This window comes from Bubalus kerabau, chromosome 23 (genome assembly GCF_029407905.1).
Source record: "Bubalus kerabau isolate K-KA32 ecotype Philippines breed swamp buffalo chromosome 23, PCC_UOA_SB_1v2, whole genome shotgun sequence".
NCBI classification, from domain to species: Eukaryota; Metazoa; Chordata; class Mammalia; order Artiodactyla; family Bovidae; genus Bubalus; species Bubalus kerabau.
The window spans coordinates 26057346-26077184 of record NC_073646.1 but is presented as its reverse complement, the minus strand read 5'-3'; the positions used below and the strand labels follow the sequence as shown (position 1 = coordinate 26077184).

The window sequence follows — 19839 nt, the reverse complement described above, 5'->3', positions numbered from 1 at the left end:
GTGCACACCCTAAATCAAGGCCTGTCTCTCATCCCTCCCTTAGTCTTAGCCCTGGTGCCTAGCACAGTGCCAGTGGGCTCAGTTTAGTACATTTCAAAAATTTCAAGAATGGTTAGTTTCAAGTATGTGGTATATTTCAATATTTTGTAGCTCTTCCCATGAAGAACTGGGGCCTATTTCCCCATTCCCCTTGAACCTATGTTGACCTTGTGATCTGCTTTAAAAAACAGAAGGTAGCGGAAGTGACACCGTTCAAGTGCTGAGCCTAAGGCTCAGGAGTTTCTGAGTCTTCCACTCTTATACTCTTGAACCTCTGAACCCCAATGTGAACAAACCTGTCTAGCTTGCTGGAGGAGGGGAGGACACTGAAGGAGAATTAAAGCACCATGACTGATGCTCTGACAGCCCCAGGGTGACCCAGCTGTCAATGGCCAATGCATAAATGAAGCCCAGCTGCGGTCAGCAAGGCCTGGCCCATCAGCACAATCTTTAGGGGAAGCTGAGCCCAAATGGCTGACCCTCAGAATCATGAACTAAACCCAGAGTTGTTTCAATTCACTAAAATCTGGGTGACTTGTTACACAGCCATAACTGACTGATACATTCAGTAAGAGATTATTAGTGACACTGGGTTGATAACTCCAGTTGCCAACTATCATTGGGTCAGGGATTTAAGCTAGAGGCTCAGAAAAGGAGATCCAGGGATCTTTAAATCACCAGCCCATTCCCTCAGATCCTTTTAAATTCAGTTGCCTCCCACTAGCCCTCATCAGTGGCTCATTTACCTCCTTTTTCTCCCGAGAGCAGGACCGGCTTCTCTCAGCCTTTCGCAGAGTCTGACCTGTAGCAGTTCAAAAGCAGAACCAGAGATTTTGAGGCTGTTTTAAAACAGCTAGTTTATCACCAAAAAAGCTTTTTATTTGCAAAACTGAATAGACGGGACCAATCATAATCAAATGATTTTAAGAAAATGTAGCCTATTATGATAATGGGAAAATGGCATACTCTTGAAATAGACCAACGGCAATGAAATGGTAATTCACACACTCACATTATTTGACTATAATGAACAAAGCCTCCGCTCTTTAATCTAGAACATTATCTGCACTTTGCAAGGGCCGACAGACTGTAGTTTTTCCCAGTCAAATTACATTTTTATTAAATTGTTTGGAATTATATAAAATGCCTTCCACCGTGCGCATACATATAACCTTTGATGAGTGCGTGCCAATATGCAGCGCCAAACCTCCGATCTCGCCACATAGGTGCTGGTGCAAATGTGAATTAGCAGTAATCACCCCCATTTCACATAATGGGGCAATTTCAGAGAGAATTGTTGCTTTTCTCAGAAAACCAGAAGACTAACACTGAAGGTGTGCATACATTTCACAGATCGACATCAGGATGTTTAAATATGCTACTCCAAATGCAGTTTTTACAACTCTGATGGAAGCGGCCATTATGAACGGAGTCCCTGATGGAAAATTAATGAATCGCTTTGGTTTTAGAACATAAGATGGGAGTCTCACTGCACACCATCAGTGTGTCTCGCAAATTGTCCAGCTTTACTCTCGGGTGGCGATCTGTGAGAATGTCACAACCACATGTTCCGTTAACCAGGAGCATGCTGAAGGTGGGAACAGAAAGGCTGAGTGATGACTTATTGAGAGGCGAGAGAAGTGGACAGAGTCAGAGAGGAAAGACTTTCTTTTTTTAATTAATTTGGCTGTGCCAGGTCTTAGTTGTGGCACGTGGGCTCTCGTTCCCTGACAAGGGATTGAACCCGGGCTCCTTGAACTGGGAGCACGAAGTCTTAGCCACGGACTGCCAGGTAAGTCCCAGATGTTTATCTTTGCATGTGGTCACTTCCGGTGGGTCCACATGGGAGTAAGACGCAGACAGCTGCTCATAGCTGGTAAAAAAGCTCAGGTCAAGGGATGAGGCTCTTTCCAAAAAAAGGATAAGGGAAAAAGCAAAGGTGCAAAGATGAACCTCTGGCACTGGCCAAAAGGATGTAGAAAAGAGGTAGCTATTTGTAGGAGACCCTGGGTAATACAGTATCATGGTATAGCAGACACCATTGGAGGTATCTGCTCAGCTCATGATGACACCCTAGACTGCTCCCTTCTCTCTTTTCTTCCTCTCTATCCCCAGGGTGGTCCTGTTGCAACTATGACTGTACATGACCCCATACCCTGAATTTGGTATGCTCCACTGGGTATGGGCCCTTGACCCAATCACAGCCAATGAGAAGCCCAGCCCCTAACATTTGAAATTGATTCTGAGAGAGAGAGAAGAGAGAGGGCTGGAGCAAGGCTACCTCCACGTGTGAGCAGCCACCAGCCACTGGCTTCAGGGACAGATTAACAGAGAATGACAAGACGGAGTGAATGGATCTGACACCCACAGCACGCATGCCTTTGTTTCACAGACACCTACTTTGATTAGGTTCTTCGTGTGTGTGTTTGCTTTTTTTTTTTGGCCTTAAGACAACCTAGGGTTTTAAAGATGAAAAAGAGCCCAGAAAAGGACTTCCCTGGTGGTCCAGTGATTGAGAATCCAACTGCTAACGCAGGGCACATGGCTTTGATCCCTGGTCTGGTAAAATTTCACATGCCTTGGGGCAACTAAGCCCTTGAGCCAAAACGTCTGAAGCCTGCGAGCTCTAGGGCCCATGTTCCGCAACAAAAGAAGCCACTGCAAGGAGAAACCCACGCACAAAGCCCAGCACAGCCAAAAATAAAATTAATTAATTACTTCTTAAAAATAAAGCCCAGAAAAAGATACCACTGTGATGCAGGATGCCCGTAGCAGGGGAGGTTTCACATGTGTGGACAGGGGGTAGACAAAAACACTCTGTATTTTGCACTCAATTTCCCTATGAACCTAAATCTGCTCCATAAAATAAAGTTTATTGATTAAAAAAAATAGCCTGGGATCTAGGGATCAGGTGATCCAGGTTGTCATGTTGATTTTAACCTGACTTCTGATCCCTAACGCTCTGGGGCAGGAGCTAGGGTGGACGGCTCCTCCAAACCCTTGTGTACACCTGCTCTGGCTGTTGGTTGAGGGCCTCTGAGTCGGCCCTAAGGTAGACCAGAGAGGACATACCAGGAGTAGGCCATGCAATGAGGAGCCGGGAGCTGGAAGGGGACAGAGCAGACTGGAGACCGGGGCTGCTGGGCGGACAGATCAGGGAGTTCTAGCAGTCGGTAAGATGCCTGCAGAGCCAAGCGAAGCCCAGGGCAAGGGCCGGGAGCAGGAGGGAAACAAAGCTGGTTCAGGGTGAACACAGCAGACCCCAGAGTCCGGCGGAGGCCCTTCACGTGCTGGTCACACACGTGCATGAGGATCCAGTCCAGGGGATTGCTGACATATGATGAGATCTTGGACAACTCACAGGATCCAACAGGTTCTCTCTGGGCCATATTTTCTTTCAAAAAAAATTTTTTTTAATGAGAAGTAGGCTGAATCACCTAATGAGTTTGCTTTCCACCTCTAAAATTCTGTGATACCAATAAAGAGCAATAAAGAAAATTAGGGTGGGCAATAAAAAGAAAATATTAATGCAAAGAACAGAGAGCTTAACCACTGAAATTTGCAAGCGAATTTCTCTATCGGAGTTAATTAGAAGCTTCTTTATTCATTAAATTGGAAGATAATTTGCTTATTTTCCAGTGAAGATAATTCACTCTAATTATGCACGTTTGTTATCAAATGCCTCTGTCCTCACATCACTGAGCCCCTCTCCTCTCCAGGTAGCTCAGCGTGGAGACAGCTCCTTCTCCCCACGGACAGAAGGAACCGGATTACATGGCGCCTGTCTACTGCACTTAGCTCCTCCGAGTAGCTTCCTACCAAGATCGACTCAGGAAGGGGGGAAGAAGGTGACATTAACATCAATATGTGCTGCTTGCGAAATGAAGGGGCTGTTCCTCCGCATTTTGCAAGGTGACCCTGCCAGCTGCAGCCAGAAAACAATAAATAAGGCCAAATGTAAACACTACATGTGCACCTCACTTTAGAAAACAGATGTGGGCCTGGGGAAAAGAAAAAAAAATGACTGGATTGAATTGTTGTAAATATAACACCATTCTCCCATGTAGGCTTTCAGAGAGATTGTATCTGCACTTAGGATTAATTTTCAATGGTTGGAAGATTCTGACACTTCAGTTTTACTTTGCTCTAGATGCAGATAATAATGTTCATCGCTGCCACTCACAGGGAAGTTGCATTTTCCTTGGATGTTAGATTCTGAAGTCGGCAGGCATGGGAAAATCAGTGTCAAAATTCCCCTTGGAAAAGAGCCTTAAATGTCTCATAAAGAACAGTCTCCAGGACACAAGATTTTTACACCCACTGATGTAGACCTTTGCGCATGTGTAATTTGGTGCATTTGGAAATGCATGGTATGTGATAAAAGACATATGCAAAATATAACTATGATATTTCTAATTAAACTATTTAATTTTTATGATCTATGCTTTTTTTTTACATATTCATTTTTATTTATTTATTTGGCTGTGCCACGTCTTAATTGTGACACTTGGGATTTCTGATCTTAGTTATGGCACGTGGGATCTCTAGTTGCAGCAAGCGGAATCTATTTCCCCGACCAGGGATGGAATGCAGCTCCCCCTGCTTTTGGGAGATGTGGGAGTCTTAGCCACTAGACCACCAGGGAGGTCCCTAAGTTATAACTATTGTAATTATTTCCCTCTATTTTTTTTGGCTTGTGGTAGGAGGAACTTGTCAGAGGTTGGGGCACGAACCGGGCACCAATATGATGAAGGTTAAATGTTCTGGACTGGAGAAGGCAATGGCACCCCACTCCAGTACTCTTGCCTGGAAAATCCCGTGGATGGAGGAGCCTGGTAGGCTGCAGTCCATAGGGTCGTGAGGAGTCAGACACAACTGAGCGACTTCACTTTCACTTTTCACTTTCATGCATTGGAGAAGGAAATGGCAACCCACTCCAGTGTTCTTGCCTGGAGAATCCCAGGGACGGAGAGCCTTGTGGGCTGCTGTCTATGGGGTCGCACAGAGTTGGGCACGACTGAAGCGACTTAGCAGCAGCAGAAATGTTGTGGACAGGACACCTACTAAGGGCCAGGATCTATGCACCAACTTCATCTCCTGTATTCTCACATCCACTCCTCCAGGTCAGGAGTCAATAGGCTTTCTTTATAAAGGACCAGAGAATTTAAAAAAAAAAAAAAAAAAAATTTACAGGTCATAGAGTCATGCAGTTTTAAGGTCTCTGGTGCAACTACTCAACCCTGCCACTGGAGGGTGAAAATAGCCATTGATATACGTAAACAAACCAGTATAGGAGGGCTCTCCAGGTGGCTCAGTGGTAAAGCATCTGGCATCCGCCTGCCAAGTAGGAGACCTGGGTTTGATCCCTGAAGAAGTTTATTTCTTCTGCTGTCCAAATATGAGGGCTCATCCTGTTCTCATTTTATGTATCTATGTCATTTCATTTAAATGGCAAATATCCCACTGAGATGCCACTTCATCTCAATCATTGGGCTGGCAAAAATCCAGAGATGTGACAATATACTGCTGACGAGAGCTGGGAAGTAGGCCTTTTAGAGTACTGTTGGGAGACGTATAAAATGATGCAGGCGCTGTGGAGGGGATTTTGGCAACATCTTCAGAGAGGCTTTTGGCAGTATCCCTTTAAGCTAGCAATATCATTTCTAGGAATCAACCGGGAAGAAATACCTCCACAAACAGGAAACAAATGCACGCACGAGGTATTCCCTGCATCGTAATTTGCAATGGAAAGTATGAGAAGTGACCTATAAGTCTATCACAGCGGGTGACTGGCTGAATAAATACGGCGGATCCACACAAGGGAATGGAATACTGGGTGAGAGAATGGCAAGCTGATAAGATGGCCATATGTTCAGTGAAAAACTCGAGGGGCAGAAACTTGACATTATATGATTCTTTTCTCTGTGAAAGAGGGAAAATAAGACTGTATTGGTTCTATTTATACTGAGAACCACCTGGAAAGCACATGCACGAGAGCGACTGCTCAATGTAAACTTTTTATATTGTTTTTATTTTTGAAGGATTTAGATGGATATATTTCCTATTCAGGAAACTAAAATACTTTGCTGTACAGCAGAAACTAACACAACCATGTAAAGCAACTAAACTCAAAAAAAAAAAAAAAATTAAAAAGCAAGAAACAAAGGAAATCACACTATGATTGGAATTGGCATAAGTAATTTAACTAGTATGTCAGAAAACATGATATATGTGAAAGTCACTCAGTTGTGTTCTGCTCTGTGACCCCATGGACTGTAGCCTGCCAGGCTCCTCTGACCATGGAATTCTCTAGGCCAGAATACTGCAGTGGGTAGCTATTGCCTTCTCCAGGGGATCTCCCCAACCCAGGGATCAAACCCAGGTATCCCTCATTGCAGGTGGATTCTTTACTATCTGAACCACCAGGGAAGCCCAGAAAACATGATAACATAGAATGCAACAACAATAAAAAATGTATTTTGGACTCTAAAAAAAAAAAAGAAACTAGAATAGACTTAAAATATTAAATGTCCAAAAGGTCTGGTTCAGATTTTTAAAAAATATAGTGAAAAATGCTGTTGACATTCCCATCCAAGGTGCAAGGGAGGGAAAAAAAGTAAGCCTCCATGGACCTTTGGAACCTGTAACTTGCTTGAAAGAAAACACAACTGGAGGACAAACTGCCTTTTTTTTTTTTTTTTGGCTGCACCACGGGATCTTGGTTCCCCAACCAGGGATCAAGCCCGCCCCCACCTTCTGCCCCCCTCTGCAGTGGAAGCCTGAAGTCTTAACCCACTGGGCCAGGGAAGTCGCTAAACTACTTCTTTCAAGACATCAGTCTGTAATGTGTAAGAGATAAGAATAAAATAAGGATGAAATATGGTTTCTGGACATTGAAACAATCTCTAAACTAAGCCAGTAGGCTGGTGGTGACCTGCTTGTTTATTTGAGGGTAAAGGGTTTTTTTTGTTTGTTTTTAAATAAAATAGCTAGACAAGGTGAGAAAGGAAAAAGAAAAAAGGAAAGGAAGATTACAACCTGTCCAGATGGGTTATCTCGGACTCATGATTTCCAAGTATTTACTGAGCACCTGCCACTGCCAGATTCCTCCCCAGGTGACAGTTCTTGGAATTCCCTATCATCTACAACAGGCTTCCCTGGTGGCTCAAATCGTTAAGAATCCGCCTGCAATGCAGAAGGCCTGGGTTCGATCCCTGGGTCGAGAAGATCCCCTGGAGAAGGGAATGGCAACCCCCTCCAGGATTCTTGCCTGGGAAATCCCACGGACAGATGAGCCTGGTGGGCTACAGTCCATGGGTTGCCAAAGAGTCAGGTATGACTTTAGCAACTAAACCAGCATCACCGTCATATGCAACAGCAAAGCCACGAAGCTCAGAGAAGCAAGGTAACTTGCCCAAGGTCACAGAGCAACAAAGGGAAAGAACTTGGGTTAGCAACCCGTCAGCCTAGCTGCTAATCCAGTGCTCACTACACCTGGCAGTCTGCCTGCCTGTCCTTCAACTCCAGGAATGGGAGTGCCCCAGCCCCACTGGCCTTCAGCCCCATCCCAGCGTCCTGAACCTTGATCCTGGCTTCTACCTACAGCCTCTGCAGAGACATGTGTGACAGAGGAAAACAGCAGGGTGGGGACAGGGCTGAGCCCCTGCCCAGCCTAATGAGGAATCACGATTCGTCTCCAGCTGCTGGTTTCCAGGCAGAAATGTTGGCTCAGTTTTGTCGGGTGAGATTCTTCCAGAAGAGCACAGTTTTGTGAAAAAGCTTCTAATTTTGAAATGTTGACAAGCAATTAAAAAAATGTCAGTGCTCTGGACAGGCCCAGCAAAAGAGGCCTCTTGGGACTTCCCGGGTGGTCCAGTGGTTAAAACTTCGCCTGCCAGTGCAAGGGGTGTGGGTTTGATCCCTGGTTGGGGAACTAAGATCCCACATGTCTCATGGCCAAAAAACACAAAACCTAATACAGAAACAATATTGTAACAAATTCAATAAAGACTTAAAAAAAAAAAAAAAAAGCAGCAGCCTCTAGTTTCTAACCTAATAGACAGCTAGGGCAGAAGATGGGAAAATCCCTCCTCCCATTACTTCCTCATCTCTGTGTCATGGACCCTTTCTCGTGCATGTGGGTGGGGAGAGACCTCTTTAAGGAAATCTCATCATAATAACTAAAATCTATTAGACAAAGAGCATGACTGTTTGGGAGCCAAGTAAACAAACATTGGCTCCGAGACACACTTTCCTCTTCAAGTTCTTCTTGTGCACCTCCAGGCTGGTTCTGGTCCTTTGAGTTCCATCCTGTTTTCTGAACACCCGAAACAATATCCCTGTCACTCTTCCTTTGCATTTTCTGTAGAAATGAAATTCCCAGGGCCCAGTTTACTGCCAAATTACCTGAGATAAACAAGTCATGCTAAGATCCTCTTTTCCTTTCCAAACCTAAACAGCAGCTGGCAGCTAGAAATGGTTATTTATAACCTGCACACCGTTCCACTCATTTGCTTGGTTTAGAAATGCTTAGCCGTGCATTCTCTGGCTGGGCTTCGTAATCAGATGAGAGCCTGGGGGGGATGCTGTGAGGTGGCTAAGAGGTTGGGCTCTGGGTCAGCCACTCATTACCTGTTTGTGAGTCCTAATAGTTCCGACTCCATTTCCATCCATCTTAAGGTTAAGGTAGGACATGTGAGGGACTTCCCCCGGGCTCCAGTGGCTAAGCATCCGCCTTGCAATGCAGGGGTCTCAGGTTCGATCCCTGGTTGGGGAGCTAAGGATCCCACATGCTGCAGAGTAACTAAGCCCAAGAGCCGCAACTGAGCCCATGTGCCACAACTGGGACCCGAGGCAGCCAAATAAAAACAAACAAACAAACACAGAAAAGAAGTGTCCTGCACATAGTAGGTACTTAGCAGTAGGAAACTTACTTAGTACTTAGCAGCAGAGGAAACCTTAGCTGTTTCCTCTCCCAGAAACAGCTCTTCGTGGATCTCAGGGAGTTCTGGTGATCTCTGGTACCCAAACATATCCTCAATCTACCACTTCCTCTCCATCATCCCTTTGTGAACTCCGTTATCTCATCAATAGCCACCTGGTAGATCTCCAGCCTCTGCTATTCCTGGCTTCCCCCCCAACCCCACCCCAGGCAGCCATCTAAAAATAAGACCTCATCATTCGCCTGCTTGACCATCCTCTGGTGTGTTTCACTTTGTACATTTCCCTCTTCCCTCCTTTATGTTCACACCTCTGCAGCTCCCAGTCTTCTCCCTGGATTCAGGATCCCTTCCTGCCTCGGGGCCTTTGTCCTTACCCGCTAGGTCTTCTTGTCAATCAGGTCTCAGCCTAAAGGGACCCCCTTGCTCAGAGAGGACTAGCGCCCGGTTCTCCCGACTTTGATCTACACAGCACTTATCTGATCTCTTTTTTGATGATGTGGTCTGCCTGCCTTACTAGATATCAGCTCTGTGAGATCAGAGGCTGCTGGCTGGCTTTTTTTTTTTTTTACTTACTGTATTACCCACATCTGGAACAGTGCCTAGAATGGAGTAGGCTTGGGGAGACATTTCTGAAATCGATGAATGAGTGAATGACCAAATATCTGAATGGAAAGGCAGGAGGCATGATTACGAACGGCTATAAAGACTTCATCTTCTCTTACAATGTGTTTTCTTGACCCTTTCCCCTTGCTCTTTCCGGGACAGCAAAATGAAATATGACAAAGTAAGTTTAATACACCATTGGAGATAATTGAAAAATATTGATTTTTTTTTCATTTGAAATAGTAAAGATAAGTAAATGCCACACATCTGTAATCTAATTGGTGGTCTCTGTGAGACATGCTTCCTAGGCTAAAATGGACTTTGGTCTACCTCTGTATCCATCATACAAGCTTCCAAACTTACTCCCATGCCACACTCCCCCTCCTCTCATTCCAGTTCCCCAGGGAATACAAGTGAGGCCCCTGGATCTGTGAAAATATGTGTATGTATATGTGCATTGAAATTAAAGTGTCCTTTGGGTATTTTCACCCTCTCTCCAAACTAATAGTATCTTGGAAGACATGAGACTGTGCAGAAGATCCCCAAATTCCCAAGGAAAAAGATGCAATCCTTCCCCTGACAGCTAATTTTACTGAGAGCTCATTAAGTACTGGGAACTGTTCTAACTGAATTCACTTGGTTCTTGCAACAGCCCTATGGGAAGATCCTACTATTAAATTCCATTTTACAATTTAAGAGTCTAGGTACTGAGATGAAGTAACTACCCCCCACCCCCTACCCCCAACCCTGGGCTGAGATCACATGGCTGGGAAGAGGAGTTCCAGAATTTAAACCCCTTTAGGTCAACTCCAGGATGAGTTTGAGCAAACTCTGGGAGATAGTGAAGGACAGGGAAGCCTGGCATGCTGCAGTCCATGGGGTCACAAAGAGTTGGACACAACTTAGCAACTCAACAACAACAACAACAGATGAGCATCAACAAGAAGAAAAGGAGTTGTTGTTGTTTTTCTCTAAGTTGTGTCTAACTCTTTTGTAACCCCATGGACTGTAGCCCACTGTGGGATTTGGGATTTCCCAGTCAAGAACACTGGAGTGGGTGGCCACTTCCTTCTCCAGGGCACCTTCCTGACCTAGGGATTGAACCCACATCTCCTGCAAGTCTCCTGCACTTGTAGGCAGATTCTTTACCCCTGAGCCACCAGGGAAACCCTTGAAGAGAAGGAGAGGAGAGTCCAAATTCTCAGCCCTGGTTTTTATGGTTCCCCTCTGCATGGTTAAAATAAAATCTCCATCCCAATGGAAGCAGGAGGCAGAACTCCCACTGTGCAGGCTCACTGGGAGAAAGGCTTTGTCGTGGGGGTAGAAGCAATGGACTGAAAGAGATCTGGGCCTTGTTCTCCCACTCCTGGGCTGCCCATCAGGGGTTTTTAACCACCCCCCTCCTCCCATGCCATGGCCTCCACATCTTATAAATGATAGTGATCAGACTACATTCAAAGTCACTTACTGGCTGAAACCAGCCCATATACATTTGTCTGGTCTCCAAAAAACAATGTTTTTTTTCCAGCTAACATTTAAAACTGGGCAGATTTCACATGTATAAATCCTGAGTTCTGGATTCTTTTGAAAAACTGAAAATCAGTTGACATGGGGTCTGTGTTCCTGCCTGGCAACAGTTGTTGGGAGCTGAGGGCAATGGCCCGCCAGATGGCGTGGTACCCTCTGGTTCCTTACCCCCGCCCATCTCCCCAGTTGTCTCTCTGCCACTGAGGTCAAGTTCAAGTTGCCATTTATCAGCAGGTCTCAGAGTTTTTTCCCTACAGTAAAGATGCAAGTGAAGGTTCATGGGTTCACGTTTCTGGGAGAATGGATCATTGTCATCATAAGTACTTACATGTGTACTTTTCATGTGCTAACCCTTGATCTAAGGGCTGGGCAGCTATTAATGTATTTAATTCTCACAACAACCCTAGGAGGTGAATACATTTATTATCTCTATTGTATAGATGACAGAGGGCTTCCCTGGTGGCTCAATGATAAAGAACCTGCCTGCCAATGCAGGAGACTCAGGTTCAATCCCTGGGTCAGGAAGATCCCCTGGAGAAGGGAATAGCAACCCACCCTAGGGGCTTCCCTGATAGCTCAGCTGGTAAAAAATCCACCTGCAATGTGGGAGACTTGGGTTTGATCCCTGGGTTGGGAAGACCCCTGAAGAAGAGAAAGGCTACCCAGTCAGTATTCTGGCCTGCAGAATCCCATGGACTGTATAGTCCATCGGGTCACAAAGAGTCGGACACAACTGAGCTACTTTCACTTTCTAGTATTTTTGCCTGGAGAATCCCATGGACAGAGGAGAAGCCTGGGGGACTACAGTCCGTGGGGTCACAAAAGAGTTGGACACAACTTGGCAACTAAACAGCAACAACATAGAGGACCGAGACGGAGGAAGCCACAAGCTTTAAGAAATTAGTAGACGGCAGAGTTCTTTAGGAAATTCCCAGATATGCAAAATATATTCAGGTGTTGAAAGAACCTGACGCAAAGCAGCATAATGAAATAAACCCTGGCTGCTGCTGCGTTATATTACCTGCCCGGTCCCTGCAGGCTTCTAAATCTATGACATCTCTACAGGATCTTCAGGGCTCTGAGATATATCAGCATCCCCAGATGGGATCCTAGACTAGATCTGTCAGATCCCTTCCAGCTCTAAACTTCTGTGGTTTTATGTGGGTTTATACAATGTATCTAATTATTTTGGGCCTCTTTGGAGAGGACCCACACACACACATACACACATCATGAAGTTCAAGTTCACTAAAGTTTAGAAAAGTGTCATGGTCTCTGCAGGGGTCCAGTGGTTGGTGACTAGACATATGTGATGCTGCATTCACCTGTAGCTTTACTATCCCCGAGGGATGAAGTCAGGGGCCGTGTCTGAAGAATCCATCAGCCCAGGGTGGTCAAGGTAGCATCAGGCTCCTAGATGAGATGGGAGATGGCAGTGACAGGGACTTCACTGGGATAGAGAAGGGGGGAGCATAGGAACACTAAATGAAAAGTAGAGGAAGAACAAAATACAACTAGAGGCTCTGGGGTGTAGTAAAGGTAGCTAGGCTAGAATATATTGTTAAGACGGGTTGAATGATTGCAAAGGACAAAGTCTGGATGAACCATCCTTGTCCACCAGAAAAACAGAAACCAGCTGAGGTCTGTGGAACTTGGCCTGGAGGCTTGGCTACAAGGGCTCTTTCTCTGCTTTATGGAGACCAGCCAGAAATTCACTAAGGATCAAGTAAATGGGCTCATCTCTTTCCTGGTTACAATGTCAACACAGCAAACACTCATGGGCATCTCCCTGTGCCATTCCTTGGGCCAAGTGTTGGGCATGCAAAGAAACAAGAATGGGTCTCCACACACAGAGAGGGAGAAAGGTGCAGAGCCCAGTACCTGTGATCTAGCACCACTCCTGAGAGGTCATGGGATCCAGAACCACATGGGAGGAGCTAATTCTACACGTGCCACCAGTCACTGTTAATCTATGGCATAAAAGTCACTTGAGAGAAGGGCATGGCTGGCAGGGAGCAGAGAAAAGGCAAGGCAGGGAGGTGGGAAAGGATACTGGAATGACTGAGGCCAGCTTCCCCAGGTGGCTTGGCTAGGGGTTGAAATCACAGATGCCTGAAGGCCAGCCCAGTGTACTCAATGCAAGAAGTAAACACTTGATGACCGGCACCACCAGCCAGAAGACGGAGTCCAACTGTCGTCACAAGTCCAGGGTCAAGAGGGTGGCCACTGTTCAGTGCTGGAGGACTGGGGCTGTGTAGGAAGGCAGGCCCTGTGAGGCTAAAACTCCCTTTTACTGGGAGATGTTAAAAGTCCAGGTTTTATGGGAAATTAACCCTGACTATACATTGGAAGGACTGATGCTGAAGCTGAAGCTCCAACACTTTGGCCATCTGATGCAAAGAACTGATTCACTGGAAAAGCCCCTGATGCTGGGAAAGATTTAAGGCAGGAGGAGAAGGGAGTGACAGAGGATGAAACCGTTGGATGGCTTCACTGACTCAATGGACATGAGTTTGAGCAAACTCCAGGAGATAGTGATGGACAGGGAGGCCTGCTGGGCTGCAGTCCATGGGGTTGCAAAGAGTCGGACACAGCTTAGCAGCAGAACATTATTTTTAAATGTGGGAAAACACATCTATAGACCCAGTTCAGCCCCATATGAAGCCTCTGAGCATGGGAATGGGTGGGTGGGTATCTGAAAATGACAGGCATGGGGGCGCGGGGAGGAGGGGGATACCAGCAGGTCAACTGAGGGATAGGGGAAGGGAGGGGACAGCTTCCCCAGGGAAATTCTCTGGTTAAAGGTTCTATGTCCACAGGGCAACTGTTAAGGCTAAAAGGCTCAGGCTATTCAAAACCCCATGGGACATCAATAGTCAGCCCAGGGGTATTGGACAAGGTATGTGGAGGACAAGGATGGTTTCTTATTCCTACACAAAGTACTCTATAAATAGATCCAAACTCCTCCTTCTAACCACCCATGTTGCTTCTTGTAAGCCCCCTCCTACGTGGGAATAGAGGAGCAGCCTCAGAGTCCAGGGAGAGCTGGGAAAGTAGTTCGGGATGGTGTCTTTTAAACTATGTTTTTTCTTTCACCAGCCTAAAGGGCAGACTCGCAGACTCGCTCCCCAGGCTCGCAGACTCACTCCCCAGGTGTGAGAAGCCGGTCAGCACTGGCAGGGACAGGTCTTTGATGACACACTAGAATGTAGACTTTATTCAAACGAGTCCTGGTTCCGCCACTGACTAGCTCGTAGTACAAAATGAGCATAATTACAGCAGCATATTGAGCCATCGAAAGGACCAAACTGAGTCCTCTGCGGCTGATGTTGGCAAACTCCTCCTGTGAAGGGCCAGACAGCAAATATTTTTGGCTTTGTGGGCCATATGGTCCCTGTCTCAATGAGTCAACTCTGCCACTGAAGCATGAAAACAGCCATGGACTGTGGGTGTACCTTTGTACATAAATAGGTGTGGCTCTGTTCCAATAAAACTTTATTTACAAAAGCCAGCAGTGGACCAGAGTGCTTTGGGCGTGGGGAACACCTTTACAAATGTTATCTTCTGGGGACCACCAAGTTGGACTAAAGTTATGTTTATGTATGGCTTTCTCACCCAACTCTGAAGTTCTTAAGGGAAGAGAATATAAGGCCTCCCCTTTCTTTTCTCCCAGATTAAAGCCAGAAGAACAAGCAAAGCACAGTGTGGTACATGATAAAGCGTACAGGGATGTTCAAAATGGTCCCAGTTAATACTAGGGCAGGACTGTAACTTCAAATACCTACAGGGGCCCACGTAGCTATCAGAGGCAATGAGGGAAGCCAGACAGGTCGGGGCTGTGATGGACTGGAAAGAGATCTCTTCTTAGGGGGTGGTCTCCACATAGCTCCCGCAGAGGGAACACCTGCCATGCTGAATTTCAATTTGATATTAACTTTATTGATATATATTGGGATTCATAAATTGACTTTTCCAGTATTTTTTAAAAAAAATCATAATCGGAGATTTATGAGAAATCTTCCAATTTTTCAGTGGTGGCAACAAATTCAAAACAATTGAAAGAAAAAAATTATGGGCCAAATAAATATGCTCGTGGGCTGGAGAGGCTCTCAGTTTGCAACCTCTGATATAAAGACTTCATTTTCAAATTTGCTCCATCTTTGTTTTTTAAGGATAAAAAAAATTGTAACTTATGTCTTTAAAAATCGACTTTACAGAGAACGTGGAGAAGAGTACACTGAGCTCCCAGCCCCTCTTCACCTGGATTCAGTCTAATTCATCTTGATGTCTCTGGATCCCAGTGCACAGGAGGCGCTGAAATGTGGAGTCACTGAAAGAATGCCCCAAAGAAAAATAAACAAAACAGAGTGTGCCAAGTTCCTGTGAGCTAAAACTCCAGGATGGAATGAATGCTGAGGAACGGCAAGGGAAAAGAAATCAATCAGATAGAAGGACTGAAGCCAAGGAGGAAGGGAAGCAGAACCAACACACAGATGACATGGACCACACATTTATTTTGCCTCCTGAATGCTTTCTTTGTTTTATTTTATTGTTATTATTATTATTTTGGCTTGATTTATTTTCAGTAGGAAGAGAAACAGACAAATCACCAGGACCCCAGGTAAACACCGCCCAAGGACAGAAAAGATGAGACACGCTGACAAGTGTACTTTCGGCAAAACCATACTAATTCAACTATCACCCGTTTTGCAGTTTGGGGTTATTTAGACAAGCGAGGCTAAATTTCATGTTGGCATTATTAATTCTTGGAGAAAGTTTGCTAAGCAAATGAACAGTATAAATAGGGGAGACGTCGAATATTTGCTCTGGGGGGAACTAAAGCAAACGCGTAGCTTTAAAATCCTATCCAATTATCTCGATGCACTGAACTTCTGTCTAATTATCATGTTCCTGCAAAACTGAGGAGAATTTTTTTTTTTCTCAGCTAGCTCATATTTTAAAAGCACGGAGGGGGGGAATTCCGCTTTGACATAAAGGTGAACATTTTCAGAGGCAGAAGACTCCTACACTGCCAATTTACTTTTGTGTAAATAAACCATGTCAAACATTGGGATTTCTTTTAAACAAAGAGCGAGCTAATTACCAAGATTATTATTTGTTAGTGAGCTTCGCCAGGTTCCCTCCTCCCTCTTCTGTCAGCAGTACAGAAGATATCTGCACAATGGCAGGTAATAACAGCATAACCTCTATGTAGGAGTGCTTTTCATACGTGAAGTGTGTTTGCACATAAGCCTCCTTGAATCCACAATTATAGATTCTCCAACGAATTGGCACACAAAACAAGGCAAGCTTCAGTATCATCTCCACTTTATTGACAGGAAAACTGAGGCTCAGAGAAACTGAGACTCAGAAAACTGAGGTCAGAGTATACCACTGAGATCCAAGTCCAGAGTTATTTGGCCCAGAAAACCTATGAGCATTACAATACCTTCATCTCAGAGCCAGACAGAATCTGCCGAAAGCCAAACCCAATGAGCCAGGGGAAAATGTTGTGAAAAGCTATGGTGATTAGCACAGGTGGAATACACCAAACTACAATTCAGTCTGGGGATACTTAGCAGATATTTAAACTTCTGTGAGATTAGGAAGTAAACATCTTTCTAACAAGGCTGGGCTTGGCTTATCTATCTAGTTGGCTAGAATCATAATTCATCAAGGTATGCTTCACTTTACCCAATAGATATGTGCCTGGAAAACTGTGTAGAGATCAAAGTTCATAAAATTGCAAAGGAAAAAGGGATCCTTTGAATGCTAAATCTAATCTTAGGGCAAATACTTTCTTAAAGAGAACAATTTTTTTCTTTTTATAACCAGTCTGAAAGGGATTCCTTGGTAGCTCAGCTGGTAAAGAATCCACCTGCAATGCGGGAGCTCAGGGTTTGATCCCTGGGTTGGGAAGATCCCCTGGAGAAAGGAACGGCTACTGATTCCAGTATTCTGGTGGGTCGCAAAGAGTCAGACATGACTGAGCGACTTTCACTTTCACTTTTCAACCAGTCTGAAAAATGGACAGGTTCCTCTGCCGGGTCATAATAATGCTCTAGGAGTGCTCAGAAGATAACAATTAGAAGTGACTGAACAGACCTCTTGCCAATGGTCTATAGCAATGTTTCTCAAGGTGTGCTCCACAGATCCTGGGAGGAAGAGGGGTTCCCTGAACAATTATTATCTCTATTATAATTCTAAAACTTTTTCTACTGGGTCAGCATTTGCACTGATGATGCAAAAACAACAGTAGGTATTAATAAAACCGCTTATAGCTTGAGTGGCTACAAGGCACTGGCACCATACTGTACCAGTTGTCCTTATTTTCTTTAGTGCCATGACTGATGACAAAACAGACAACAAACATTTTCATTTAAGAAGGTCCTGTATATTGTCACCCTACTTATTTAACTTCTATGCAGAGTACATCATGAAAAATGCTGGGCTGGAGGAAACACAAGCTGGAATCAAGATTGCTGGGAGAAATATCAATAACCTCAGATATGCAGATGACACCACCCTTATGGCAGAAAGTGAAGAAGAACTAAAGAGCCTCTTGATGAAAGTGAAAGAAGAGAGTGAAAAAGTAGGCCTAAAGCTTAACATTCAGAAAACTAACATCATGGCATCCAGTCCCATCACTTCATGGCAAATAGATGGGGAAACAGTGGAAACAGTGGCTGACTTTATTTTTCTGGGCTCCAAAATCACTGCAGATGGTGACTGCAGCCATGAAATTAAAAGACACTTACTCCTTGGAAGGAAAGTTATGACCAACCTAGATAGCATATTCAAAAGCAGAGACATTACTTTGCCAACAAAGATCTGTCTAGTCAGGGCTATGGTTTTTCCAGTGGTCATGTATGGATGTGAGAGTTGAACTGTGAAGAAAGCTGAGCACCGAAGAATTGATGCTTTTGAACTGTGGTGTTGGAGAAGACTCTTGAGAGTCCCTTGGACTGCAAGGAGATCTAACCAGTCCATTCTAAAGGAGATCAGTCCTGGGTGTTCTTTGGAAGGACTGATGCTAAAGCTGAAACTCCAACACTTTGGCCACCTGATGCAAATAGCTAACTCATTGGAAAAGACCCTGATGCTGGGAAAGATTGAGGGCAGGAGGAGAAGGGGAGGACAGAGGATGAGATGGTTGGATGGCATCACCGACTCGATGGACATGGGTTTGGGTGGATGCCGGCACTTGGTGATGGACAGGGAGGCCTGGCGTGCTGCGGTTGCAGAGCCAGGTCGCAAGGAGTAGGACACGACTGAGTGACTGAACTAAACTGATGAAACAGGAAAAATTAATTTTATTAAACCTGAACCCATGAGAACACTTTTTTTTTTAATATTCTGTGTGAAAAAAATGCAAGGTATACATCAAACACTTCTGCTATAAGCCAAAGTACAACAGTTGATCTAGAAAACACTTGTGTGATTATTTAATTTGCCAGCTGAACTAGCCAAATATTTTATCAAATGTCATCTGTACTTGAATGAACAATGAAAAGACAAACTACAGTTATTCAGACATGAGTGTGTGGCAGACATTTTCTTAAATACAAAAAAAGTAAGCCTGTGTCTTTATGGAAACAACTGACGATGTTTGTTGCCAATGAAAAATCTTAAGCTTTCCAGTGGAAATAAGTAGGAAACTTGTTTAGTCTACACTTTGAATTTAATAGTTTCCCAATACTTAAACTCCTTTAAAAAAAAAATGATAGGAATACTAAAGGAATGTAATTTTTTGACATTGTGTAATGACATGCCATTTAATACTACATAAATGGCATGTCATTTCCAATGTCAACACTTGAAGATTTGCATAAATCAGTGAAATAACATTTTCCAAATGACCAATGCTTAATATTATGAAATCATACATGGTTAAAATATGCAACCAAAGGGCAAGATAGACCAATGGGTTTTAATGTAATAGAGTACAAAAGTTCACTGATATGGTTTCAGATGCCACATTGTGGCTGACCTTCGAGAAATTACCACTTGCTAAGTTTTGGAATAGTATCAAAGAAAAATGCCTATAGTTATCTAAAATGGCAATTAAAATATTCCCTGCCCCAAATATATGTCTGTGTGAGGCCCCATTTTTTTCAAATACATCAGCCAAAATAACAACACCACAATTTGGCTGATGAAGCAGAAATGAGTCTAGCTATTTCCTACTAACCCAGGTATTAAAGAGATTTAAGAAAATGTAAAACAATACCACATTTTCTACTGATCTTTTTGGTGGGGAATATAGCTTCTTTTCATTAAAAGTATTATGTTCAGAAGTAATGCACTTATTATTACTTTTAAATGAACTGATACATGATAAATATAAGATTTTCTCAATTTTCATTTCTGATATGGTCAATATCACAGACATAATACATACAAAGCTCTTTTGAGGTAAGAGCATAAAGGCATCCTAAGTAAAAAGAAGATCTGAGTTTTGATGTTCTATAGCAACATTAACATGGACCTTTCCACTGGGCAAACTGGTGAATGACATTTTATAGTACCTCTGAAGTCCAAAGGGCAAAGATGTCTTTTAAGCGTAAAACAGATTATTCAATTAAAAATTTTTTCCATACTATATTAGGCAGATATAACAAAGGAACAAACTTTTCAGAAGTGAGGGACAGTGGTGTAGTGGGAAAAATTATTGATAGTAGACTCTACTGGTCTACCAGTAGGTATTACTGCTAGTAGACTCTACCAA

At 44.1% G+C, this 19839-nt stretch overlaps 1 protein-coding gene and 1 long non-coding RNA gene across 2 annotated transcripts in view; one reads left to right on the top strand and one right to left on the bottom strand.

Moving 5' to 3' along the window:
* KATNIP (katanin interacting protein) overlaps nucleotides 1-19839 on the bottom strand; it is a 236744-nt gene that overhangs the window by 215482 nt on the left and 1423 nt on the right. Inside the window, exon 2 of the mRNA XM_055562308.1 lies at nucleotides 786-841. Within this exon, the coding sequence (XP_055418283.1) occupies nucleotides 786-841 (56 nt within the window). The remainder of the gene's footprint in view (nucleotides 1-785; nucleotides 842-19839) is intronic.
* On the top strand, nucleotides 2283-4710 carry LOC129637962 (uncharacterized). Its single transcript, XR_008707645.1, has 3 exons — nucleotides 2283-3212; nucleotides 3759-3951; nucleotides 4190-4710. It is a non-coding gene; the product is annotated as an uncharacterized LOC129637962 (long non-coding RNA).